Below are 27,788 nucleotides of genomic sequence, written 5' to 3' on the forward strand. Positions count from 1 at the left end.
GTCCAAACAAACATAGACATCTATGTTAGGGCCAAATCAAGACCGGTATGGACCAGACCAAATCTGAACCAATTATACACTTACAAAAAAAAGATTGCAGTTTTGAAACTGCAGTAAAAGTGCAGTAACTGCAGTCAACTGTGGTATTTTGGATGCAGTAATTGCAGTATAACTGCAGTGTACTGCAGCATACTGCACTCTAACTGCAGTTATACAACAGTGTACTGCTGTTATACTGCACTCTGACTGCAATCTTTTTCGTTAAGGGTAGACGTCTATGTGGCTGCTTTTCATAAACACATCCCCAGCCAGAGACTTTCTATCAGTCAAAAGTCAATAAAGATATTTAATTTGAGACCTTTAATCCACACAGCATTCAATCTGAGATCCGCATAAAGAGAACACCGCCACTGGTCGATCTAGGCGCATGTGTTATTGTTTATGAAACGGAGAAGTACATACTCTGCTGTTCTATAGCGCTGCAATGATGTACAATGATGCCCGACGCGGAAAAAAACTGTGTTCGTTGTTTGAAGTAGCTAGGCTAACGTGGCAGTTTCACGGTTTCGGATTCCAGCTTTAAAACCATATAGCTAGGTTGTGGAAATCAGAAAGTCACTTAAAAAGTTTTCCTGTCTCTTTGAAAAGTATACAGGCTAAACAATTGCGCACACCAGTAACTATGTTTTATGTGGACGGATTGAATGCGTCCTCCTCCATTGTGTCATCACAATCCCAGTATCCCACGTTTGTAATTACCTAGCACAAGAACCAGGAAGAGAAGTTTGAATGCAACACGCGTCCTATCTTTCGGGCAACAACTTCGATGCGAGTCTTATAATGCGGATTATTTTAAAGTGATCGGCCATGTCTGATAAGGGTCCTTTATTAACGTCAGGTATAATTTTTTACCTATCGATCGGGGCAGCGATATTTCAAATACTTGAAGAACCCAAATGGAAACTGGCCAGGTCCGAATATTACCGTCAAAAGGAAATCATTCTTAAAACATATCCGTGCTTGACTAAAGAAGATCTGAACTATATTTTGCGGGTATGTAGGGATTCAATTTAGAATACATATATTATATTCCCAATCGTTGTTTTAATGATGATCATTATTGTGTTGTCAGCTTGGTCTGCATTGGAACTTTATTAGATCTTTAAAATGGTATTTTACACTATGGTCAATTCCAAGGTGTTACAGTGATGCTGAGACTCGGATTTTTCACTTTAAAATGTATGTCTAACAAAAACCTATAATTGCAAAGTTAAACAAACCATACAACTCTTTGCACTTTGCATCTGCACTGTTCTTCAAGTAAATGTATTGTTGTAAAAAATTCAGTGGAAATGGTGAAAAGTAGTCCTTGTGCATAGAGTTGTATGGTTTGTTTAACTTTTTTGCAATCATTGTTTTTTGTTTATTTTAAAGTGAAAAAATCCGAGTCTCAGAATCCCTCTGTTACCGTAGAATTGCCACTATGTTTTAGGCCTACATTATTTCTGTTCTACAACTATTTAGGACCATGGATGTTGTCCCTGGAAAATAAACATACCCAGTAAACGAAAAGATGTTGAAAAAACGTATTTTCCAGAGGTTGACATCTCGTGCATTTCAGGTGCTGAATGAAAGGTTAGAAGACTTCTTTTCCGGGACCTCGAAAATAAGTGTTATATGGACGTCAAAAATATGTATTTTCCAGACGTTGTAAATACGTATTTTCCGGACGTTGAAATCAGGTGCATTTTAGGTGCTGAATGAAAGGTAAAAATAGGTATTTTCCAGACGTTGAAAATATGTATTTTTCAGTCATTGAAATGTAAACTGTTACACATTTTCAATTAAGTAAGAAACAAAATATTAATTATTGCTCCCATCTATCACATGCAGTTATGTTAGCTTTTTCAAATGTTTTAAAACTGGCAGCAATGATGTTCAAAGTAGTCCGACATACAGAATAAACCAACAGACCACTTTAACTACAATAACATTCTCAGTAACGGTTACAGATTATTTATTTATTGCTATGACTGTGATATGTTGTTGTTTATCTACCTTAGTTGAATGCACTGATACTATTGGCCAACTTACAATCGATTGATAATAAAGTGGCCGAACTACAGGCACAAATATCCTACCAACAGGACATTAAAAACAGTAATATCTTATGTTTCACCGAGTCGTGGATGAACAAAGATATGAAGACATGAATAACCCACAGCTGGTGGGTTATACACTGTATCGGCAGGATAGAACAACAGCCTCTGGTAAGACAAGAGGCGGCGCTCCTAGTGGCCATGGACTTTATTGCAGGGAAACTTAAATCCGTTTTACCTCATTTCTACCAGCATGTTAAATGTGCAACCAAGGGGAAAAAATACTCTAGACCACCTTTACTCCACACACAGAGACGCGTATAAAGCTCTCCCTCACCCTCCATTTGGCAAATCTGACCATAATTCTATCCTCCTGATTCCTGCTTACAAGCAAAAACTAAAGCAGGAAGCACCAGTGACTCGGTCAATAAAAAAAGTGGTCAGATGAAGCAGATGCTAAGCTACAGGACTGTTTTGCTAGCGCAGACTAGAATATGTTCCGGGATTCTTCCGATGGCTTTGAGCTGTACACCACATCAGTCACTGGCTTCATCAATAAGTGCATCGATGACGTCGTCCACACAGTGACTGTACGTACATACCCCAACCAGAAGCCATGGATTACAGGCAACATCCGCACTGAGCTAAAGGGTAGAGCTGCCGCTTTCAAGGAACGGGACTCTAACCCGGAAGCTTATAAGAAATCCCGCTATGCCCTCCGACGAACCATCAAACAGGCAAAGCGTCAATACAGGACTAAGATCGAATCGTACTACACCGGCTCCGACGCTCGTCGGATGTGGCAGGGCTTGCAAACTATTACAGACTACAAAGGGAAGCACAGCCGCAAGCTGCCCAGTGACACAAGCCTACCAGACGAGCTAAATTACTTCTATGCTCGCTTCGAAGCAAGTAACACTGAAACATGAATGAGAGCATCAGCTGTTCCGGACGACTGTGTGATCACGCTGTCCGTAGCCGATGTGAGTAAGACCTTTAAACAGGTCAACATTCACAAGGCCGCAGGGCCAGACGGATTACCAGGACGTGTACTCCGAGCATGCGCTGACCAACTGGCAAATGTCTTCACGGACTTTTTCAACCTCGCCCTGTCTGAGTCTGTAATACCAACATGTTTCAAGCAGACCACCATAGTCCCTGTGCCCAAGAACACTAAGGTAACCTGCCTAAATGACTACAGCTCAGCGTTCAACACCATAGTGCCCTCAAAGCTCATCACTAAGCTAAGGACCCTGGGACTAAACACCTCCCTCTGCAACTGGATCCTGGACTTCCTGACAGGCCACCCCCATGTGGTAAGGGTAGGTAACAGCACATCCGCCACGCTGATCCTCAACACGGGGGCCCCTCTGGGGTGCATGCTCAGTCCCCTCCTGTACTCCCAGGCACGACTCCAACACCATCATTCAGTTTGCCGATGACACAACAGTGGTAGGCCTGATCAACGACGAGACAGCCTATAGGGAGGAGGACAGAGACCTGGCCGTTTGGTGCCAGGACAACAACCTCTCCCTCAACGTGATCAAGACAAAGGAGATGATTGTGGACTACAGGAAAAAGAAGAGGACCGAGCGCGCCCCCATTCTCATTTACGGGGCTGTAGTGGAGCAGGTTGAGAGCTTCAAGTTCCTTGGTTTCCACATCACCAACAAACTAACATGGTCCAAGCACACCAAGACAGTCGTGAAGAGGGCACGACAAAACCTATTCCCCCTAAGGAGACTGAAAAGATTTGGCATGGGTCCTCAGATCCTCAAAAGGTTCTACAGCTGCACCATCGAGAGCATCCTGACTGGTTGCATCACTGCCTGGTATGGCAACTGCTCGGCCTCCGACCGCAAGGCACTACAGAGGGTAGTGCGTACGGCCCAGTACATCACTGGGGCCAAGCTTCCTGTCATCCAGGACCTCTATACCAGGCGGTGTCAGAGGAAGGCCCTAAAAATGGTCAAAGCCACCCTAGTCATAGATTATTCTCTCTGCTACCGCACGGCAAGCGGTACCGGGGCGCCAAGTCTAGGTCCAAGAGGCTTTTAAACAGCTTCTACCCCCAAGCCATAAGACTCCTGAACATCTAATCAAATGGCTACCCCCCCTCTTTTACACTGCTGCTACTCTCTGTTTATTATCTATGCATAGTCACTTTAATAACTCTACCTACACGTACATGTTACCTTAATTACCACGACTAACCGGTGCCCCCGCACATTGACTCGGTCCCGGTACCCCCTGTATATAGCCTCGCTATTGTGATTTTTACTGCTGCTCTTTAATTATTTGTTACTTTTATTTAGTATTATTTTATATAGGATTTTTTGGGGATTTTTTTGGTATTCTTTCTTAAAACTGCATTGTTGGTTAAGGGCTTGTAAATAAGCATTTCACTGTAAGGTCTACACCTGTTGTATTCGGCGCATGTGACAAATACAATTTGATTTGATTTGATTTGACTGTAAGTCACTCTGGATAAGAGCGTCTGCTGAATGGCCAAACTATAAATGTAAAAACAAACACTTGCAAAGCATGTTGGGTATTATTCTAATGAACTACGCCCCCAAATAAGTACACATTTGGTTGGTGCGGACCAGATCCACGTCTATGTTTGGGCTAAATCAAGGCCAGTCCGGACCGGACCAAATCTGAACATCTATGTTTGGGCCAAATATAGGCCGGTCCGGACGGCTATGATTGGTTCAGATTGGTCCTGAAATCAGGGCACCAAAATAATACCCCCAAAATACGGAGGACCAGATAAAGACGTCCAAAAGACGTCGCCTGAAGTCAAATGCTTAATGGGTAATTCTACATGAATAAATAACAATGTAGATAATCTGAAATGATTTAATCTAAAGTCCCTTGTCAGTACTGATATGGCTGTGTTATTGAGAATATATGTGTATATTTTTAAATAGATATGTTATTATGCATTGAATATATTATTTTCACTGTTGCAGTAAAATTTTGAGGTACTACTACGCTTATTAATCAAGTTTCAATTATAGCAACAGAACACAACACTCTGATGAGCCTATAAGCATTTTCATTAATTTTCTCTCTGCTCTTTAACCAACGGAGCCAAGCCAGCATGTTGGGACAGTTCAGAAGAACTGGTTTGGCATTTTCATTGCTTGGATAACAGTGCAGATGCAAAGTTTGGTAACAGAATGACGGCAGAAAACAGCACAAACCGTCATTCTGTTTCCAAACTTTGCGTCTGCACTGTTCTTCAAGTCAATATGTTTTCAGTGGAAATTTTTGTTTAACCTTGCAATCATTGTTTTTTTAAAGTGAAAAAGCTGAGTCTCAGTGTCACTCTGCTACCGTGGAATAGCCAAGGGGCAGCATATTTTCAGAGGGCGTAGTCTCTCCAGACATCCGGGTTGCCTCCAATGTTTCAATGCCACTGCTGTTGTCAGGTTTACGAGACTACAGAGGGCGTTTTCAGTCCATATATTATGGTTGTGTGATTCAATTTGAAGGTTCTGGAAATATATAAGAGGGGTCTATTGTCTGTGTGCAATGATTAAAATATAAGTTTTCAAACAAATCAAAGTGGGAACATTTTTATATTTTTATTTGCTCAGTCGCAGTGAACTTAGATTCCCAAAGTAACTCTAGAGCTGTGTTTACCCAGAGTGTGAAGACTCCTAAACTTCATCACACTGAAACCCGTCAACATTTAAGATAACCCCAATCAGCTCAGTTTTGTACAGTGTGATAACCCACTCTGTTCCCTAGGTGGTGTCAGACGCTGCTGGACAAGGTGTGACCGTTACTGGAGAGAATACCTACAACAACTGGGATTGGACCAATTCGGTTGTCTTTGCTGCCACTATTGTCACTACCATAGGTGGGCAATATCTTGAATACAACACTGGAAACATTGAATCATGTACATCTCTCTCCGATAACTGCTGCCAACTCAGTTACCCAATGTCTAACCATAGCAGAAATGAAGCTGCCACCCCTGTCTGAAAGCCTATACGTTTGTGATTTGCAGGTTATGGTAATGTTGCCCCAAAAACGGTTGGTGGCCGTATATTCTGCATCCTGTATGGCCTGTGTGGGATCCCTCTCTGCCTCACCTGGATTAGTGAGCTGGGCTCATTCTTCGGAGACAGAGCCAAGCGCCTGGGACAGGTCCTGATACGCAAACGCTTTAGTGTGGTAAGATTCACTGGGAGTCTCTCAGCACGTTCAATGTGGTGATTTGGATTTCTATCAATGACTTTGGGGGAGGTGCAATACATGACTGAATCATATATTAACAGAGGATTAGCCATTAACAAGCCACGTTTAGCCACTGTAGCTGCGTAGGTACTAATTACTGAATCCTGTATGGTCCAACTAATGTAGAAGAATTAGCCTACAAGAGATGTTAGCTTTTTACCAGATCTGGTGGAACACTCAAAAATGACAATTGACATGGTCAAATCAAGGGGATTGGTCTAACATTGTCACTTGTGTCACATGCCATTGCTCTCACCATGCTTTAGTTTCTGCTTTGGTTGCTCTCTGGGGTTTATAAAATAAATTTGAATGATTGATTGATTCTCCCTGCGTGACGTCTGCAGAAAAAGGTCCAGTTGATCTGTACGGCCATCTTCCTCCTGTGGGGTCTGCTGGTACACCTGGTGATCCCCCCGTTTGTGTTCATGTCCCTGGAGGGATGGTCCTACCTGGAGGGCTTCTACTTCTCCTTCATCACTCTCACCACTGTCGGCTTCGGGGACTACGTCGCAGGTAGTTACATAGACTTTTCATGGAGTAGATGGCATTCCTTGGAAAAATATACGTTTATGTTAAAGAGATATGTGAAGAATGATATCACCTAATTCACGTTAGAGGACCATGAAGTTCTTTGGAGGTGGATTCATTGCCTGGTGCGTCCTGCTTGGTCCAAGCCGAAGATAGGGTCATATATACTTCATTGAACTATGTGGAACAGAGTAAATAGGCATTTTAACGTCATAGATTTAGCCGGTGGTAACTTGTGGAATAGACACCGGCAGGAATGCGGTTTTAACCAATCAGCATTCAGGATTAGACCCACCCGTTGTATAAAGTTAATTAAACTATGTTCTCTTTTTGACTCCACAGGTATCAATCCGAACATAGACTACCCAAGGCTGTACCGGGTGTTAGTAGAGGTGTGGATTTACATGGGTCTGGCCTGGCTGTCTCTGTTCTTCAGCTGGAACGTCCACATGGTTGTGTCGGCCCACAAGGTCCTGAAGAAGAGGAGGCAGAGACACAGGATGGACCACCTGGACCATCGATGGCAGCCCGAGAAGGACGACATCCGCAGCCCTCGCCGCCTCCCCACCGCCGTCGACATCTTCAACTTCCTCTCTGAGAAGCAGGAGGACTACAGCACCGCCATCAGGCAGATCGGTGCTGCCGCAAAGCCGAAGACAGGGAAGGAATTCAAGGAGATGAGTCGCTCGAAGAGCTGTAGCGACATCCTGGGGACGAATATCCAAACCCTGGAGCATTCCCCACGCCGCCTGAGGCGCCACCTCAGCATCAGTCACAATATGTTACTAAGCAGCTTTGGGATGGGAGAGGAGGGGCAGAGGCTTATCGAGGATGACCCTGTGTTTATGGGAGACCCTGTGTTTATGGGAGACCCTGTGTTTGAGGAGAACTGTCTGGATAGAGAGACTAAAGAGGAGGAGGCTGTTAATGTGTCCAACTCAAAAGAGAACCTCAACCCCGCCGATCTAGGTCCTAACATCAACAAAGAGGAGAATGATCAGAACCAAGATGGTGGAGAGAATAGGTTTACTGTATCAAAGGTAGTGGAGGGGGATTCGGGAGAGGATGAGAAAGTCTGAAGCCTTGGATCCACCCTCTTCATGGAGAACTGAATGATGTAATCAAAAGGGGACCATCGCGCTCTACTAGAAGTTTGGTTGGTGTGTAAAACCCGTGAATTCAGATAAATAAAAAAGTGTGATGGGTCTGTGATGGGTCCGCGGATCATCACACCTTTTTATTTATTGGACCCATCACACCTTTTTATTTATTGGACCCATCACACCTTTTTATATGTAGAAGTGTCATAACAAGGTCCTGAGACAACTAGAGACAATGGCAGGGTTAGGATTGGTCATATTCCCCTGTGGTGAGGAGTGGGTCCAAATTTTCTACGGTTTTCCTTAACATAGTGATCAGCGAAATGTATGACCCAGGATTATCAATGCCTAAGATCATGAATATACTGTCGAGACAACTTCCTGTCTTCTCTGTAAAGTTTATCTTGATGTTAAAAACACATTTTGGTCTGTGGGAAAAGTAAAGAAAGGAAAAGTATATCAAACAATGGACTCCTTAGAGTTTGCCGGTGTGATTTACCTCCCACTTTGAGAAAACTGAAAGCAACGTAGTTTGTCTGTTGTTACAAACTGCCTTCAGAAATGCAGTTTACATGAGTTTCTATGCAATTTCCATGTTGTTATATGAGCAGATGTAGTGGTTGTGTGGACTTGAAAAAGGAGATGTAAGATATAGAATTTTGTTTTGTTTTGTCATTAACAAAAAAGCTCCCAAAGATCGATTATCAACAATTTGTCAATGTCAGAGAATGGAATATAACTGTTAAATCAATACAAATAGTCCATCAAGATACATGTAAACAATAACACACAAGCACTCAGATTTGGATTTATTAATTTTTTGGACAGTGTGCAGGGTCTCCATCTCTTCCAGTATTGTTATTTTGACTCCTACGCACCTGCATCAGACACTATGGAGTGGTAAGGACTTTAAAAGAGTGACATAATGACACATGCCATTGCATCATAGCAATTGCAGTGTTATATTGGGGCAACCGTGTGGAATATTTATACTTTTCAATCATATTACACCAGACACGATGTACTATACAGAAACAGCACAGATTTGGAGTACAATACGGTTTGAGTGTCATTACTGCATCTATATACACACAAAGATTTTGAAATGAGATGTCTAAAAGGAATCATTGGCTACTTCAGATCACAGACCAGGGCTTTGTGGTAGACTGTTCCTATGAGAAGCTTTCCTTCATAGGGAGCTGCTACAGAGGATCCTATGAGCACACTCCCGTCATCAGCATACACCTGGGTCACCACTGGCTTCTCAGAGTGGATGTCCTGAATCCTAATGACCTATATAAAAAAATAATATGATAAAGAATACCAATTAAAGCTTTTCGTAATGATACATGGTCTGTGTCCCAAATGACCAAGGCCCATAGACAGTGTACTATATAGGGAATATGGTGCCATTTGGGACTGAGTGAGATCAGAGTGAATTTACACCTATAAAATAGTAGAACTAGACACTTGGAAAATGACGTACTAACCTCCGATCCAGGTGGATCCTTAGGGTCACATGCTGCTGCCTTTGCTCCATTAGGGTGACAACCCAGCCATATGTCACCTGTCACATGGTCCACCTCGATGTTGTCACAAAGAGACCCAACGGCTACAGACTGGTTGGAGACAGATATCATTAGGAATGTGATAACTGATTGTAATACAGTGGTTGGACTATCTCTATAAACAATACAAAATATAATGTTGTGCCTGTAAAGAATTATGCATTGATATTTTATGTATTGAAAAAGTTTCACCTTGACATGTACCAAGTCTTTGCTTTTGGTTATCTCAAAAACAGCAATCTCATGGTCCATAATAGCGGACACGTATAAATACCTGAAAAAAACCCACATTTATTGTTTTACTGCATAACACACTTCCAAAGAGGACAACAGATTTGTACATTTTAAACGGTTACATTTTCCATTGTGGAAACAAAGAAGGAACCTTTTGTCGGGCGACATGTTGATGCCGTTTGCAGATAGGAAGCCATCGCCCACTGCCTTCACTCCTTCAGGGCTGTAGTAAACTACATCGGCCCAGGGTAGACCCAGGAAGACAGCCAGCATGTGGAGCACTTCACTGGGATAGGAGTGATCGTTGGTGGCATAGAAGCTCTCCACTCCCACAGCCACAATGTCATTCACACTGAGAAAGGAAAGGCAAAAACATACAGAGTTAGCCAAGCAGAAACAAACCACTGTGGAACTCTCACTGGTCATACTGTACAGTACATAGCCAATGTGGTTAATCCACATCATGTAAATGTAAAAACTCTCACACCTACCTATGAAGGAGATCATGCTTTATAGTTTTCAGGTGCACAATGGTGTTGTCCTCTTCGACAAATAGAAAGATCTCTACCTGGCTCGTGTAATGTTGAGGGTGATTGACAACAAACAGATGGATGGTTTTATCTGGAAGGAGATGGGAGTCCAGCAGTGAGAAATATGCTCTCTACTCTCCCCTGTTGTGTCTAAGGCTCTCTATTGCTTGACAGGGAAGGGACACACTCACACAGTATTGTTCATAATTCCATAGGCAGTGGTCTGATGGGGTGTTCCTAATTTGGGATAATCTGGTATGGAATGGAGGGATTTGCTGCGACTTCTGACTTGAGTAACTAGAATAATTGCTGGCACATGTTTTGCTATATACTGTACTGTACTACACCCTGTGCCACGTTTTTGAAACAAACTCATTTCATGTGTGAGAGCTAAATCTCCCATACTTTACCTGTCTCGTCAATGTAGATACTGATTCCATGGGGGTTGAAAGAGTCCCGGTCCAGGTCTCCTTTGATTGTCAGCTCCACAGGGGTCAGTCTGGGGTCCAGCAGGTCCAGGGTATAGATCTTCCCTGGGTCATCAGAGAAGGAGGGCAGTCCAGGATACTTCAAGCCCTGTGTGGGCGGTAATGATTTGACATGAGTGACAGGGCTAAGTCCTAAATGGCACCCTATTCCCTATATAGTGAACTACTTTTGACCAGAGTAGTGCACTATGAAGGGAATAGGGTGCCATTTAGGAAACACTCAGGGTGTATTTATTGTATTGTTAAAAACAGCCGTTTTATTCTGTAAAAATAGTTATTTTATCCTAGGTGTGAGGGAGGTATGTTAAAAATGTAATATTATGGATTGAGGACTATGTTTTCATTATTCAATGTGCATTACCAGAATACGCTTGCCATGAAGGATCGCACTGATTTAGTCAAATAAGTCTCATCATGATAATGGATATTACTTACGGTGCTTATGATGGCCAGTCCATCTCTAAGTATGGTGAAGTCCTCTGCTCCATAGTCTGTACAAATAGGATTGTCCACATACCATTAGCAATAGCCTATATCAATGTATTTTTTAAAAAATCCCATAGGCCACATGCTAATATAACATAATCATGACACCAAACAAAGCATGCTGTGACACGTTGATACTTGGCCTATTAGTCTAATGGACTTCAACCCTGACATTTGACCAAGTAGCGGATATACAGACTGAGATGACTTATTATTTTGAGCCTACTTGAATAACTGGAAGAGGCTCAAAGTAGAACAGGCTACTTCAACATCACATTGGTATCTATCTACATTTACATTTTAGTCATTTAGCAGACGCTCTTATCCAGAGCAACTTACAGTTAGTGAGTGCATACATTATTTTTTATTTTTTTCATACTGGCCCCCCGTGGGAATCGAACCCACAACCCTGGCGTTGCAAACGCCATGCTCTACCAACTGAGCTACATCCCTGCCGGCCATTCCCTCCCCTATCCTGGATGACGCTGGGTCTCCCGGTCGCGGCCGGCTACGACAGAGCCTGGATTCGAACTAGTGGCACAGCTAGCACTGCGATGCAGTGCCTTAGACCACTGTGCAACACAGAAGAACTATACTATATGTATTAATTAAAGAATTAACTGTTATAATGTCAATGTATTATTACAATTTAATGGACTGGTTCAGACATACCTATATTCTTTAACAGGTGACAGTTGGGGAGGCGTTTAACAGGCACTTCTCTGTTGGCAAGGGCTATTTCACTGCAAATTGAAGCCGGTAAATATTACTTTGAAGTAAAAGCAACACAGATCACTCTTAATTAAGTGTTTGACACTCTCACACAACTGCTCAATTCACCTAAAGCAGTTAACTTCAAAGTCGCTAAAAGCCTGTTTTTCAAATCTCACTTTTAATGTCTGAGGCCTCCGTTGACAGCTTCAATCAGGTCAATATTCTAAACTCTGATCAGGGAAATGTAACAATGTGTAGCATGATTCCGAAGAAGACATTCCATAGAAGATACACATGCCCTATAATGTTAACATGTTAAGCAACTATGCAGCCTACCTCAATTTAAGAAGTCTTTGCCCAAAAAGAGCTGCCAAGGCAGCAATGCAGATGGTCACAAGCACCCACTTCATGGCAGACAAACTCTTTCCCTTGGTCAAAGGTTATGAAAGCAGTGTGCAAAATGTGGGTGTGTTGTGTACAGGCAGAGTGCAGTTGCACAGTTGAACCATGGGGCGAGCTGTAGTTTAGCAATTCCTAGAGGGAGGTCAAATCTGCAGTCCCAAAACTGTGATCCCATGGTTCATGATGATGATATTGTCCACATCACTTGTTTGCTGCTTTTAAGGCAAATGAGTTGACAACTAAACAACAGATAAGACTTGCATGCCAAATTAGCAGCACACATTTAATGTAAAGATTTAACACACTTTGCGAAGAAAACAATATTCAGGTACATCACAACTGAATCTAGTTCACATTACAAAGAGGGTAAAAACAGCTTATAAAACACGTTTTCCATGTTAAATCAGTGAGACGTACCTGTAATTTAAACATAACTAACTGTCAGCTTATTCTTATCAAGAAACCAATGTCATGCATTTCAAATGTAATTTACCCAGTCATTTATCAACTTTTATACAATGTGGCACTTGTAACACTACTATTTATTATTACAGGTCTCGTTCAGTGCACCAGCGGTATCTTTGACCTATCATTCTGCCAGCTAACTCCCAGTGATTAGACAGTGTGCAATGAATTAACTTTAACATATTTTTTTTTACCTGGCAAGTTGAACCCCACAGGCCACTGTAGCATTCAGTAGGGTACAACATTGACTGTTAACTATATTCATTGCATTTCTATCTGCAACGTTCAGTACGTTGAACACTTGCACTCTTCCGACCACAACCCATGTCGGATGGCTGTTTTCTACATAGAGCATTGGCTACTGGTCTACTGTGGCTAGATCACAGACCAGGGCTTTGTGGTAGACTGTTCCTATGAGAAGCTTTGCTCCGTAGGGAGCTGCTACAGAGGATCCTATGAGCACACTGCCGTCATCAGCATACACCTGGGTCACCACTGGCTTCTCAGAGTGGATGTCTTTAATCTGAATCACCTGTGAAAACAATATCATGAAATGTAGATGTATACCAGAAATGAGCATTACAGAGGGAACACAATAGAAAGACACCCACCCCGCTGCTTTTAGGTCCACTCTAAGTCCACTCCAAGTCCTCTCTAAGACCACTCTAAGTCCACTCTAAGACCACTCTGAGTCCACTCTAAGTCCACTCCAAGTCCACTCCAAGTCCTCTCTAAGACCACTCTAAGCCATCTCTAAGTCCACTCTAAGTCCACTCTAAGTCCTCTCTAAGTCCACTCTAAGTCCACTCTAAGACCACTCTAAGTCCACTCTAAGTCCACTCTAAGTCCCTTGCTCTGGTGTGTTTCCTCTCTTACAGTAGCTGGAATGTACTGTAGTCCAGCACCATTTACCTATAGCATAGTAGAGGGGTGAATATGTGAAAACAATGTTGGTATATAGTACAGAGATACACTGCTGGTATATGATACAGAAAGCAGTTCACTCATGAAGTTACAATACCACACGGCAGGTGTACAAACCTCAGATCCAGGTAGATCCTCAGGGTCATTCTGGAATAGTTTCCAGCCATTAGGGTGACAACCTATCCACAAGTCGCCAGTCTCAGGGTCAACATAAATGTTGTCAACAAGAGAGCCCACTTCCACGACCTGGTGACAAAGAATAACATCATGTAAGCTATAAAAATAATGAGAGTCGCACACTCTCTATATATACATTTCCAGTAATTTATTGGGTAAAACAGCAACGTTTCGGCATCACTGTGCCTTCTTCAGGGTGTCTGAGAGCAGAGGGTGCCTTCATCAGGGCACAGTGATGCCGAAACATTGGTGTTTTACCCAATACATTACTGGGAGTTTATATATAGAGTGTGCGACTCTCTTTATTTATTTTTTATAGCTTACAGTTTATTCGCCGTTAGTCAGCACCTCTACACTAAATAATTTTCTCTGGGTGTGCGCCAGCTCATGCTTTTTAAAATAATAATATCATGAAATGAGTTTTAAAGGGCCTATTCTGGGTTCAGGTAAACGAGCAATGGGAGAGAATAAGCATAGTATTTATAAGGCTTTCAACAGAGCAGCATGTTTAAATAGTCCTTTTGACTACTTACCAGGTGCAAAACAAATATACAAATCTGCCATTTCTTATGTTTTACCTTCACGGGGGCCAAACCGTTGCTTTCCAGTCGCTCCAAAACATGTATGTTGTGGTCAAGTAAGTCTGCCACATATATGTGCCTACATGAAAACACAGTTATATGTCACATAACATCACATTAGTTAGACCAACAGGTCTTATCATGTCAACATATGATATCCACTCTATAATCAAATACTTAACAGGTTTGACAGCATTATTGAACTGTGTGTACACATGACTGTACTCAAAGCGCTTTGAGATTCTTTATGTATTTTACTTTTTAATGTCATTTTAGCAGACGCTCTTATCCAGAACGACTTACAGTAGTGAGTGCATACATTTGAATACTTTATTTTTTATTTATTTTTCATACTGGTCACCCGTGGGAATCGAACCCACAACCCTGGCGCCATACTCTACCAACTGAGCTACACGGGACTGAATACTTGAATAGCGCTATAGAAGTTGAATACATTATTTTTCTAATGATTGTACCTTTTGTCAGGTGAGATGTTGATGCCATTGGCCATGTAGAATCCCTCAGCCACTACTTTGACCTCTTCAGGGCTGTAATACACAGCGTTAGACCAGGGCTGAGCCAGAAGTGCCTCCAGGGTATTCAGAGTGCCTCCACCAAAATACTGATCGTTGGTGGCATAGAAGCTCTCCACTCCCACAGCCACAATGTCATTCACACTAAGAGAAAACCACAGATAATCGTAAGACCGATTTACTCTAAATGGCATATTAAATAACTGTTTGATGCATAACAACCTTACAAAACAATATGAGTATCCCACACACTAGTTTGTGCTCAGTTCAAATGTCACTAATTTCTCCAAACTCTGTCTTGAGAGTAGCCAAGTTTAAGAGGATAGGCTATATTTCCATGTTATTACCATGTTATTAACACTTTTAGCCGTGCTGTAATGTGAAACGCTACCGACAATCTAGTTAATAAACCAAATTGGTTTGAAGCAATGACATGACATTTAGCTCTTTCATACCTGTGAAGGAGTTCATGCTTTATGGTTTTCACATAGACAAGGGAGTGGTCCTCCTCAACAAACTGAAAGATCTCAACTTGGGTTTTTTGTTGAGGGTGATTGACCACAAACAGGTATACTGAGTTATCTGGAAAGTGATGAAAGGATTCAGCTCAATCAATTGATGAGTCTTGTGTTCTTGACAGTTCTCTTTTTAACACAAGACAAGAGTGGAAGAGCAGCAGATGCATTTCAAAACCTGTTTATGTCCAAAATGGCACCCTATTCCCTATGTAGTGCACTACTGTTGGCCAGAGCCCTATAGGGAATCAGGTGATTTACCTGTCTCATCTGTGTATACACTGATTCCATGTGGATTGAAGGAGTCCAGGTCAAAGCCTCTCCCCATGCGGAGCTCCACTGGTTTCATCCTAGAATCTTCACTCAGATCAAGGGTGTACATCTTTCCAGGGGCATCTCAATAGGATGGCAATACAGGATCCTTCAAGCCCTAGTAATTCCAATAATATTAAGATTAAGATTAGGATATGTTAATAGATACATTTTTTAAGTTGCGTGTTTCATATGGGGCCAAAACAATGTTGTAACTCACGGTGCTAATAATAGCAAGTCCATTGGGAAGTATTATGAGGTCCTCTGATCCGTACTCTGTCAGAAATCACATCACATGGGGTGTTCAGATATGGCTTTACAGGCAAATAACGTTGTAGGTACTTCATATAATACCAATGAACATGTGGCACAGAGCTTATAGAAACGCATGCCTTTTATATCCATGCCAGCACTGTTAAAGTTCCCAATGTCCTGTACATTCATGTGTACTGTACGTACCAAGGCTTTTGATTAGATGGCAGTTCGGGAGGTGGGTTTGGACAAGCTTTCTGGAAGCAAGAGTCCTTTTCCTGCAACATGTAAAATAAATTACATCCCTTCAAATGGTTAAAACTACAGAATAACACTGCAATTTCAACATAGTAGTATGACTTAGGGCATTTATATGCATCTATGTACAAACAATCATGAATATAGACTAGTCAGATATAAAGTCTTGTATAGCCTCCAACTCCAATCATAGCCTCATGCTACTGTAACTTCAGCGTTGAGATCAGATGTATGCCTTCATTGGCAGACAAAAAAAGGCCATGCTTGGCACACAGCATCGCTGTTTGTCAACAACATGAAGTGACCCTCCAGCTCTCAACCTTTAAGTTCAGAAAAGTGAAAATAACCCAAACCATTATTACTCGGTAATAAAGCACTGGCTAATAAAGGCAAGCTAAATAGAAAAACAGGTTAGCTTTCTTATCTTGCTTGCTGTCAACAAATCAACCTTTTGAGGTTGTTAGCAAAAATACCAAGTTGGCTAGCTAGCTAACAGCTAGCATGCAATTTCGTTACAGCTAAAAAATAGATGCAAATACCTAAACACAGCCTACCTCAAGTTAATAACTCTCTCTCCAAGAAATGCTGATAAAGCAGCAACAAAAAGTGATACGAAAACCAGCTTCCCCATTGTGAAATAATTAGAGAGTAGTAAATTGAGCAACTTTCGAGATAACTTCACATTTTCTGTTGAAGATCTGCAAGTCTCAGCCAGTGACGCCCCGCCCCGGGAGGCGACCCCATCTCGCACAGACATCCTCACTGAGTGGCAACAATGTAACTGTAGTTGATGTAAAATGTTAACATGAGCACTAGCTGACGTAAAATGTTGCCACTGAATGTGTGCAATGTGCATACCAATGATGTGTATAAACTCTGGATGACTAACGGGGCGCTGTATTGAAGCCACCGCGCAGCCATCTTGGTACTCCTTCAACGTAAAATATATTTAGGAAGCTATAGAAATGCATTTTACACCAATCTAACTGTACATATATTTGCCAGGGTTTTCTACAGCATCAATTTGTCTGTACACTTCACAGAAAGAATGGACAACATACAATGCTAAAGGAATATTCATATCTGCCTGTTTAAAATTGTTTATTTATGAAGTAGATTATTTTTTTTGCAAGTGATAAGACTCCTCCCAACATAAAAACAAAAAGTTACAAAATTGTCTATGTAATCAAAATCATGCGTAAGAGACTGCATTAAAAAACAAAACATGTATTCAGAAGTAAAAGTAACACCAAATTGGCAAACTATTGACCCTGTGATAGTCAGCATTTGGTGCGTGCAACCTGACAAGTCACTGTAGAGAATCTACAGATACAAGTATGATAGCTTCTAACAACTTCAAAAACACCGGTAGCTTCTGCACTTAACAGTAGTGTGTGCGCAACTATCCAGCACTGCCAAGTGGGGGCTACATCAGAGAATCCTGTCTCGTTTTGGGAAGTTGTCTACAGGTTCAGTGTATTGCAACAGCAGGAATCCCCAAACAAACTGTTTCAAGCTAGACTGTATATTTGGGACATAAAAAATTAATGTTATTATCCATTCTGTTCTTCATCATGTCTACATTGTGTTAGAATTCCTAGACCACTGGCATTTTGTGAAATAACCCAACCCCATGAAAGTTATTTACTACTTTCAATCATCCAGACATGTGCGACAATAAGTCCAGATCTCAAAATATAACTGAACAGGGAAAAGCAATTTCAACATATTTTCTCTGTCATTCTTCTCAATGTAATAAAAAGGAAACCCATGGGCCAGGCCAACACATAGTAGAGGGTGGGGTGGGCTGAACCGAACCACGGGACCAAACAAACACAGGTGAGGAGGTCCCATGAGGAGGTGGTTGTTTCAGGGCTGTGCCCTGGCGGCCGCTGGGAGGAGGTGGTGGTTTCAGGGCTGTGCCCCGGCAGCCGCTGGGAGGAGGTGGTGGTGGTTTCAGGGCTCTGCCCTGGCAGCAGCTGGGAGGAGGAGGAAGTGGTTTCAGGGCCGTGCCCCAGCGGCTGCTGGGAGGAGGAGGAGGTGGTTTCAGGGCTGTGCCCTGGCGGCTGCTGGGAGGAGGTGGTGGTGGTTTCGGGGGGGATGTGCCCCGGCGCCCGCTGGGAGTAGGTGGTTTCAGGGGGGGATGTGCCCCGGCGGCCGCTGGGAGGAGGTGGTTGTTTCAGGGGGGATGTGCCCCGGCGGCCGCTGGGAGGAGGTGGTTGTTTCAGGGCTGTGCCCCGGCGGCCGCTGGGAGGAGGTGGTTGTTTCAGGGCTGTACCCCGGCGGCTGCTGGGACTTGTGGGGCCAGAGTGTTGGGGGCAGAGATAACCGGTGATCCAGCGATGTTAGCCAGTGGCTTTGTGGAGGTGATGCCTAGAAGAGATAATGGACACATTCTCACCAGTGACTCCTACAGTCAGAACACTTACTGACAGGAAGTCAAAGAAGAGGGCAGTGTGATCTATGGTCAGGAGGAGTACTGAGGGAGAGAGAAATGTAAGAAATTGTCATTTCCACAAATAAAACTGTGGTGTTGGGAAACCATTCAATCAATGTAAAATGTTCAAAGAGTAACAATAACAGCACATCTTTCCCGGGAGTTGAGACACAGAGGTTACGTCCTGAATGGCACCCTATACTCTAAATAGTGCACTACTTTTGACCATAGCCCTACGGGCCTCAGAATGCAGTGCTGGATGACTTACCTGCCATCATGCTGGAAGAGCTGACTGGAGTGGAGCTGGCAACCATTCCGCCAGGAGTGCTGCCCCTTCCCTGATCTTTAACAATGGGGTCTGGCACCAGAGAGAGTGAGAGGAGAGAAAAGAGAGAGAGAGGAGAGAAAAGAGCGAGAGCGAGACAGACAATCAGACGTCTTCTAAATCAACACTCATTAACACAATCCACAGACATCTATGATAACACTTAACCTCTCTGACGTCAAGAACAACAGACCAGATCCCTTCTTTCTTTTCTTTCCTTTCCAGAACACTTGAGCATGCCGTCTCTGATCAACTCTCTCGTTATCTCTCTCAGAATGATCTTCTTGACCCTAACCAGTCAAGCTTCAAGGCGACTCACTCAACTGAGACACAACCGAGAAACCAAATTTCAACAAAATAATGTTGCAGGAATGCTAATATCGGTTTCTAACTACAGAAGTGATTTCCGAACAGTTTATTGTATTGAGCACCATAATAATATTAAGATCAATCTGAGGGTTATAGCACTTAAACATTCAGTTTGGTGTCTTATGCAGCAGGCTTATATCTAGAAATCTGAGTGGAGGTTGAGGGGAAACTCACAGAAGTATGGGTGTTCCATGGCCTCCCGGGCGGTGAGGCGGGCGTTGTGGTCGTAACGCAGCAGCTTGTCCAGGAAGTCCAGTGCCTCGGTGCTCACCAGGTGCTGGTTCTCACTGTGCACAAACCTCTCCCACCTCTTACGGGAGTGTCTGGAGAATGGACCAGGAGAGAGATGTCAATACATAAAATCAAGTCAACATTTATTCAGAGTGTAGATTCACAAAGTTCTCTCAAGACACTTTACAAAGAAGTATGGAGGAAAAGGAGACAAAACAAGGAAAAAGTCAAATCAATAGATAGAAAGAGACAAGCTCCTTCAAGTCAACGTTCCATTGTGTGTGGACTGGTAGCCATACTGACTGTACCCATGAGTGCACTGTCAAATTATCATGGTCTGAGGGGCTTTTGCCGTTCAACTCTTTCTGTTTCTATGGGTCAATAATCTGGGCATTAATAACCTGAATTACTCAAGGCAGGGGTCAGGTATAAATTGACATTCACATTGTGTATTTGGACCATTCAGTAATACATTCTGCAGTCCAGTTCTGTTGAAGTAATCTGACAATGAAATGTTGGTTATTCTCACCTGCCCAGAATGTCATTAAACCGTGGGTCTAGTTCAATGTTGTACTTGTCGATGTAGTCATACAAGTCCTCTGTGCCAAGGACTTTAGCAATCCGTACGAGCTGTAAAACAGAAATATAACATTTTAGAGAGAAGACAAACTAAACAAAAGCCTAGGGCCTACTTGTAAGCATATACAGAAATCTGGAATTCAACTGGCAGTCAAGTAAGAGAGCTAGAGATATGCACTAAACAGCAAACATCAGCCTTGTTGTAAAGACCGTAGCATCATCATGATCAAGACATTGTTTGATGGTTGTTCATCAACACTACGAGAGACTCAATTATTCTCTCCTGATTGGAGACAAACCAAAAGACTTCCTTGTAATCCTACAGAAAGTTGCAACTAAGAGAGCAACAAGACATCCACTTGATAGTTACAATCAGTGCTGTTGTAGTAGAGGCTGTAGCATCGGGATTCAATATCAAGACGTTGTGATTAGCACCATGAGAGACAATTCTACCTGGTCGTAGTTGTCGTGTCCGTGGAAGAAAGGCTCCTTCCTGAAGATCATGCTGGCCAACATACAGCCCAAACTCCACATGTCTAAACTGTAATCATACATCTGAAATAAAGAGAGAGGGAAGGAGAGAGAGGAAGAGAGAGAGAGGGAGAGAGAGAGAGAGTCGTGCTTAAAACAACAATGACTACATTACTATACCAGCTTATAACTACATTATTATAACTGCATTAACAACATGCTACTATAGATTTGTGGCCAACTAGACCTAGCCTAGTTAGTTTCATGTTTATAACTAGTCTTCTCAGACTGTATTGAGTGGTCTCACCTGGTAGTCTACCAGCAGCTCAGGTCCTTTGAAGTAGCGCGAGGCCACTCTCACATTGTATTCCTGGTTAGGGTGGTAGAACTCTGCCAAGCCCCAGTCGATCAGGCGGAGCTACAAGAGAACACCCATTATTGCTTGTGTTTGGAGTTCATAATAAGTTCTAATTCCTAATTCTGAGTTCTAATTCCTAATTCTATGATGATAACAATATTAATACACAGGTCTTATATAGGGCTTTTCTAAATCCCAAAGACGCTTTACAATAAGCAACCATAAGGAAACAAAAACAGCTAACAAAGTCAGCTGGTTAGTTATACATTTATGTCATTTAGCAGACGCTCTTATCCAGAGTGACTTACAAATTGGTGCATTCACCTTATAGCCAGTGGGATAACCACTTTACAATATGTTTTTTTTCTTCTTTTTTTTTTCTTTGGGGTGGGGTAAGGTGGGGTAGAAGGATTACTTTATCCTATCCCAGGTATTCCTTAAAGAGGTGGGGTTTCAAGTGTCTCCGGAAGGTGGTGAGTGACTCCGCTGTTCTGGCGTCGTGAGGGAGCTTGTTCCACCATTGGGGTGCCAGAGTTATGGTAGTGATAGCATCTATAGTAACAATGAATGAAAGTGGGAGAGGGAATCCATACCTTTCTGTGTTCATGATCAATCATCACATTGTGTGGCTTGACATCTCTGTGCATGATCCCCATACTGTGACAGTAGTCAAGGGCCTGAGAATAAACAATTAGGTAATGGTTTAAACTAACAGTAGTCTAAATGCGAGATGTATCATTGGCATCTGAGATTTGATTTGATTTATTAAGACCCCCATTAGCCGAAGCCAATGGCGACAGCTAGTCTTACTGGGGTCTAACACATAATGAAAAAGGCATTACAGACAAAATACTTTACATACATTTAAAAACATTAACATGTAATGTGTGTGCATCTATTAGTTACACATACATGTCAGTACATACACACAACAAGTAGGTCACATCGGGGAGAGGCGTTGTGATGTGTTGCTTTATTCGTTTTTTGAAACCATCCCTTACCTTCAAGATTTCAAACATGTAGAACCGTATGTCGAAGTCCGATAAAGTTTGATACAGTTGCTGAAATACAGAGAAAAAAAATATATCAAAATGAGATGGCTGGACATTGGTTCAGAATGTAACGTTAATTACAATTCTGTACAGACAGATGAACCTTGTTTCTCTCCTCACCTTGAAATCGGTGTTGTTTACATGCTCAAAAACCAGCGCGGGAGTTCGAGACTGAGAAGACATAAAAAGGCAGAACTACAATAACTCACCCTCAACCAGAGTACACACAAGGATGGCAGTGTTTCCCCTATATGCATTTGGCAGAGGTGCACCGCCACTGCTAAATCGTGGCCGGCCACAAAAAAATAAAAATGTGGGATAGTAAAACGTTTTCAGTGTAAACTCAAATGACTAAAACCAGATGTAAAGTAGAAAAGATAATGGAGCAATATATTTTTTAAATAAGATCATCTTTGAGAACTAACAATCACCAAAATAAAAACTAGACAGTCAGGGACAATAAAAAATTAAAAAAATGTCATGGCATTGATTTTGTTATAATGTTTGAGTCAACTCATTTAGCATAAGAACAAGGAATAAGCAAAATGTGTAGAATTGCAGGAAATTAGCATTGAAACTGCAATTGTTCTCTCAGCCCAATGACAAAATGTGTATCATTTCAGGAAACTAGCTTTAAAACTGTAAAATGTTCTCTATGCCCCATAGAAATATATGTAGAATTGCAGGAAATTAGCTTTAAAACAGCAACATTTTGTCTAAGCGGCCAAGAGGAGGGCTTCTAAAACAGCGCCATTGGCCACGCCCCCTCACCCCTGCTAACTTTGCCACCGCTGCTGGATAAAATCCTAGGGGAAACTCTGGATGGGGTAGCTGAATATGAACCACATTGTTTCTGCTTAGTGATTGAGCAACAGCCATTGTAAAAAAGGCACCAAAAAAAATGGGCATGTGGTTGTGTCATGATTTACACTTCACTAGGATGTGATCAATGACAGACTTACAGAAAAGAGGATCATGAGCTCTACTCACCACAGGATCCTTGACAATGTCTAACAGTGAGATGATGTTGGGACCGCCTCGCAAGTTCTCCAGAATCTTGATTTCTCTCTTGATTTTCTTCTTTTTGACAGGCTATGGACAAACATAACAAAATACCATCAGGACTTCATACAGCACGTCTCTTTGTAGATGAGAGAAATTTGAGTTAGGGGACAAAATGCCAATACTAAATTCAATTCAATGAATATGGTACCAACCTTGAGTATTTTGACAACAACCTTCTCATTGTTGGTGATATTTATGGCTTCAAACACCTCACTGTATTTGCCTCGTCCTAGTTTGCGCACCAGCTGGTAGTCATCTTGGTTCCTACATAGTCAGAGAAGTGGCAAGCAATGTGATGGCTTGACAATTTCAGCTAGGTAACACCAACTACAATCTAATACACATACCAGAACATGCAACAGAAAATAATGTGTTCAGCTTTTGAACCACACACACACACTACGTACCCCCATTCCACCACATGGGACTCGTAGTCCCAGTACTCCCGAGGCCTCTGTGTGTTTACATCAGGGTAAACTCGAGAGCGGCTTGGGACAGAGCCGGACATATTATACACAGGATGTTCTCTGGATCACCTGGGACATAGAAAATAGATACATCTATTATAATAAAAACATAAACATGATATCAAGGCAGATCCATATATAAGAAATATCTATAACCATAGATGGAGAATTATGTGACTGATTCAAAGTAATGTAGACTAATGAATCATTCTGTTTGGCATCAGGTATTTGACTGCTGTCTCGCTTGACTTGGTACAGAAAGCCTATATGACAGTGTGATTGATCACCGTGTGAATGATTGATCACCGTGTGAATGGTACCTTGGAGGTTTCCTCCAAGCTGCAGGTGACAGGTGGGGTCGCTGCAGAGCTGATGCTACGTTGGTTTGGTAGAGAGGCTGCAGGATAAAACACACAAGAAGATGTTAGTTGGATAGCTACATATTTTGGTCAGGTAGCCATCACGATATGGACAGGTTTCCCAGACACAGATTAAGACCAGTCCTGGACTAAAAAGCATGCTCTATGGAAATTATCCACTGAATTAATCTGTGTTCGGGAAACCGGAGCTATACTGGTCAAAGTTTTACTGGTTCAAGTGTTCTAAGACAATAGCTAGCTAAAATCAACAAACCTAATTGTTGTAGTTGTTAAGGAGGACATCCAACCAGTCTAATCAGGGGGCACTGGGCACAGTAGAGTCATCACTAGGATTCCCACTGTCATATGCCCTGTTGGAAGACATACATGTGATTCATTTAGTACAATACCTGGCCAAAGAGTCTCAACTCAACCTCTCTGCCTTGACTCAAAAACCTGTCGCTACTTACGATCTTTCTTTATTTCTATGGTATTATGTAGCGGTCTGTCAAGTGTCAACATCTGCGGTGCACAAAGCAGTTACATTATGATAAACACTGTCCGGCTGGGACCAACGCGGTTTTATTATCTTTGGTGAAACTCCCTTGCGACAGTCACACACGCACGAGCCATGGCCTGCACAGGTAGCCAACTAGCTCGCGCTAGCTGCTTCCATGTTTAACTCCACCACATCAAAACCGGATGGACTACTCGGCTAGCTAACTAACAAGCAAATGTTAGCTATAGTTATATACACGAAACATTCATTGCTGGGCAGGTATTCATCTATAAATGTTAGTAAATCAGTAAATAGTATTAGCTGACGTACATATGTTGAAGATTGCTAGCTACCGCAAGCTACAAAATAGTATTTGTTTTCAGAAGCAAAAAAAGTGACATGGGATTGCATAGAGTTAGCGAGGCAACTGGCTGACAACGCCTTAGCTAACATTCTGTGGGCTACCTTGTTAGCTAATGGTAGTAAAGCTAAACAGACTTATGTATGCTTTAAGAGTATTAGTCTTATATGCAATAACATACAAAGTTGACTCAAAACAATGCCCCTTTTACGTAGCTAAATAAGCTAATGTGAATTACCTCTCAACGTTGTTGGGATATCAATATGGCGATGCTTGGTTTAGCGACAATGTGCACCTCCATTCCTGTGAGGGGCGCTGTGCTTTCTTTGTGTGGAAAATGGGAGAGCGAAAACATGAGGCTGTACTTCTCTGAAAACCTTTACTGACACCTAGTGGTTAAATGTGAGAAACTCTGTGTCTCTTCTTCTTCTTCTTCTTCTTCTTCTTCTTCTTCTTCTTCTTCTTCTTCTTCTTCTTCTTCTTCTTCTTCTTCTTCTTCTTCTTCTTCTTCTTCTTCTTCTTCTTCTTCTTCTTCTTCTTCTTCTTCTTCTTCTTCAGTGGGGTTTATTGGCGGTTGGCATCCAACGTTATGGTGCATTACCGCCACCTACTGTACTGGAGTATGGGCCAGAGACAGGGAGAAACTAAATCCTACCTGCCAGCCCCGTTGCTCTTAAAAAAGATAACAAAATATTTGAGACTATATCTAATGACGTTCTACTCAATATACTCTTTAAACTAATTTCCTGTATCCCCTTCTCCCTCATACTAGATCTCATCCTCTCTCTTTCCCTCTGATACTGCCCACACTGTAGCAATACATGCTCCATGGTCTCTGTTTCCTGAAAATAATCACACTTTCCTGTTGGATGCTTTCCTATCACATTTAATATCTTATTCAACTGGCTGTGTCCCGCCCTTAATCTAGTAAAAATAGCCTCTTCTCTTCTGTCCCTTCCTGCCGTCCTCCGCTCCCCGACTTTCCTCTGTACTTGAAATAAATGCCTTCCCTTATTATCTCTATTCCACTGCTCCTGCCATCTCTGCACCATCACTGTATATATCAGTCTTTTTGCCTCTGCGTTGCTCATTGAAACTTCAACATCAACATCCCCACTATTAAGTGCTTGTTTAGCCTGTTCATCTAGTGCCTCGTTCCCCTCCATCCCCACATTGGCTGGGACCCAAGTAAATCTTATCTGAATACCCATCTGTTTAATCCTGCCATGGGTTTGTAGCACCTCATAAAGCATACTCATTAACACTGCACATGAATCAGAGCAAATAACTACTCTGTCTTGTTTGACTTCCTCCACCCACTGCAAGGCCAACAGTATGGCCATCAGCTCCGCCGTATATACAGCTAGATTATCTGTAATACGTTTCCTGACTTCTACCCCACATTCCTGCACTACAAATGCTGACCCAGTACGTCCTGTCCTTGGATCTTTTGAACCATCTGTGTAAATGGCCACAAAATCCTGATACACAGTTTCCAGACGTCTCTTAAAGAAATCAGATGGATCAACACCCTCCCTATCTTTTTGTAGTCTCTCCAACACTTCTAGATCGACTACTGGAGGTGGGAGTAGCCATTGTTGATTTACAGGAATAACTACCGTTGGACTAAACTCCCTTCCATACAGTCCCATCTCCTTCGCCTGGGTATTACCCACCCACCCAAAGCTCGTGTTCTGTCTTCGCTCATGTTCCCAGCATGCCTGTAAAATCCCTTTCGCAGGATGAGACACCCCATGTCCTTGTAGGATGACCCAATAATTCATTGCCAGCTGCTGTCTCCTAATCTGCAATGGCATATCCCCCATCTCCACCTGTAATGCAGCCACTGGGGACGTCCGAAACAGCCCCACTACATATTCTGAGTCCTTGCCCCTGTATGACATCTAGCCTTTCCAGTGAGGTCCGGGCTGCCGAACCATATGCTATACTGCCATAGTCTATTACAGATCGGATCAATGCAACGTACATGATCTTCAATGAGGAACGCCCAGCCCCCCACTCCTTCCCTGTCAGACAGCGCATCACATTTAGCACCTTCTTACACTTTCCCACCACTCTCTCAATGTGTTATGCCCAGGTCAGTCTAGTGTCAATGTATACCCCAAGGAACCTGAAGGCCCCCACCCTCTCCAAGTTTCTCCCCGATAATCTCAAGTATACCTAATCTCCCACCTTCCTCCTGGTAAAGAACACTGTTTGAGTTTTCTCTACAGAGAACCTGAATCCCCACATTAATGCCCACCGCTCTACCTCATCAATTGCTTCCTGTACCTTCCTGACTATGTATGGCACATTTCTTCCCCTCTTCCATAGGGCCCCATCATCTGCAAATAACGACCTCCCTATATCCGTCTGTACCTGAGAGTAAATATAATTGATCATGATTGAGAACAACAGAGGACTAATCCCGCTCCCCTGTGGTGTACCGTTATCCACCAAGTAACTGCCTGATAAAGACTTCCCCACCCTCACCTGGATAGACCTTCAAACAGGAAATCCTTTATCCAGTTGTACGTTCTTCCTCCTACCCCCATAATATCAAGCTTGATGCACATCATATCATATGCCTTCTCCGCATCAATAAAGACAGCTACAACAGTCTCCTTGTTCACCTGAGCCTTCCTGACCTCTGCTTCTAAGCAGAGCACTGGATCCATAGTTTCCCTACCCTTCCTGAACCCACTCTGATGTGGCGTTACTAGCCCTCTGCTCTCCAGGAAGTAAGTTAGCCTCTCCGTAATAATACGTTCCATAACCTTACATACATGTGATGTTAA

At 42.5% G+C, this 27,788-nt stretch overlaps 4 protein-coding genes across 4 annotated transcripts; 1 reads left to right on the top strand and 3 right to left on the bottom strand.

Annotated features, from left to right (window-relative positions):
• Positions 1-264: 264 nt before the first annotated feature.
• On the top strand, positions 265-8,676 carry LOC121562987 (potassium channel subfamily K member 5-like). Its single transcript, XM_041875082.2, has 5 exons — positions 265-1,053; positions 5,859-5,970; positions 6,121-6,287; positions 6,695-6,863; positions 7,221-8,676. Exons 1-5 carry the CDS (start codon positions 868-870, stop codon positions 7,955-7,957), a joined length of 1,371 nt encoding a protein of 456 aa, XP_041731016.2. The 5' UTR covers positions 265-867; the 3' UTR covers positions 7,958-8,676.
• Positions 8,677-8,768: 92 nt separating this feature from the next.
• Positions 8,769-12,552, bottom strand: LOC121586925 (serum paraoxonase/arylesterase 2). Its single transcript, XM_041903979.2, has 9 exons — positions 12,335-12,552; positions 11,957-12,027; positions 11,234-11,289; positions 10,721-10,886; positions 10,272-10,401; positions 9,932-10,132; positions 9,739-9,820; positions 9,469-9,597; positions 8,769-9,271 (listed from the first exon to the last, which is right to left on the bottom strand). Exons 1-9 carry the CDS (start codon positions 12,406-12,408, stop codon positions 9,110-9,112), a joined length of 1,071 nt encoding a protein of 356 aa, XP_041759913.2. The 5' UTR covers positions 12,409-12,552; the 3' UTR covers positions 8,769-9,109.
• Positions 12,553-12,651: 99 nt separating this feature from the next.
• On the bottom strand, positions 12,652-17,205 carry LOC121562988 (serum paraoxonase/arylesterase 2). Its single transcript, XM_041875083.2, is given in 9 exon segments — positions 12,652-13,397; positions 13,907-14,035; positions 14,545-14,626; positions 15,024-15,224; positions 15,536-15,662; positions 15,857-16,025; positions 16,128-16,183; positions 16,367-16,437; positions 16,972-17,205. Coding segments are annotated over 9 exon segments (1,212 nt in total). The 5' UTR covers positions 17,175-17,205; the 3' UTR covers positions 12,652-13,223.
• A 298-nt stretch (positions 17,206-17,503) lies between these two features.
• LOC121562986 (casein kinase II subunit alpha-like) lies at positions 17,504-25,335 on the bottom strand. Its single transcript, XM_041875081.2, has 15 exons — positions 25,229-25,335; positions 24,405-24,501; positions 24,092-24,168; positions 23,712-23,840; positions 23,457-23,568; positions 23,230-23,331; positions 22,360-22,410; positions 22,189-22,248; positions 21,781-21,864; positions 21,137-21,247; positions 20,812-20,913; positions 20,309-20,409; positions 19,723-19,871; positions 19,123-19,212; positions 17,504-18,790 (listed from the first exon to the last, which is right to left on the bottom strand). Exons 4-15 carry the CDS (start codon positions 23,810-23,812, stop codon positions 18,684-18,686), a joined length of 1,170 nt encoding a protein of 389 aa, XP_041731015.1. The 5' UTR covers positions 23,813-23,840; positions 24,092-24,168; positions 24,405-24,501; positions 25,229-25,335; the 3' UTR covers positions 17,504-18,683.
• Between the last annotated feature and the right edge of the window lie 2,453 nt (positions 25,336-27,788).

Source organism: Coregonus clupeaformis, unplaced genomic scaffold, assembly GCF_020615455.1.
Source record: "Coregonus clupeaformis isolate EN_2021a unplaced genomic scaffold, ASM2061545v1 scaf1819, whole genome shotgun sequence".
Classification (NCBI taxonomy): Eukaryota; Metazoa; Chordata; class Actinopteri; order Salmoniformes; family Salmonidae; genus Coregonus; species Coregonus clupeaformis.

Excerpts from the sequence above, each read along its gene's own strand:
- LOC121562987 (XM_041875082.2), top strand. The coding sequence starts at position 868 with ATGTCTGATAAGGGTCCTTTATTAACGTCAGGTATAATTTTTTACCTA. Across the intron at positions 1,054-5,858 it reads ATCTGAACTATATTTTGCGG|GTGGTGTCAGACGCTGCTGG; the intron begins GTATGTAGGGAT and ends TCTGTTCCCTAG. Across the intron at positions 6,864-7,220 it reads CTTCGGGGACTACGTCGCAG|GTATCAATCCGAACATAGAC; the intron begins GTAGTTACATAG and ends TTGACTCCACAG.
- LOC121586925 (XM_041903979.2), bottom strand. The coding sequence starts at position 12,408 with ATGAAGTGGGTGCTTGTGACCATCTGCATTGCTGCCTTGGCAGCTCTT. Across the intron at positions 10,887-11,233 it reads GACTGGCCATCATAAGCACC|GGCTTGAAGTATCCTGGACT; the intron begins GTAAGTAATATC and ends CCGCCCACACAG. Across the intron at positions 9,821-9,931 it reads AACATGTCGCCCGACAAAAG|GTATTTATACGTGTCCGCTA; the intron begins GTTCCTTCTTTG and ends GGTTTTTTTCAG.
- LOC121562986 (XM_041875081.2), bottom strand. The coding sequence starts at position 23,812 with ATGTCCGGCTCTGTCCCAAGCCGCTCTCGAGTTTACCCTGATGTAAAC. Across the intron at positions 21,248-21,780 it reads TTGATCATGAACACAGAAAG|CTCCGCCTGATCGACTGGGG; the intron begins GTATGGATTCCC and ends GTTCTCTTGTAG. Across the intron at positions 19,872-20,308 it reads TTTAATGACATTCTGGGCAG|ACACTCCCGTAAGAGGTGGG; the intron begins GTGAGAATAACC and ends TCCATTCTCCAG.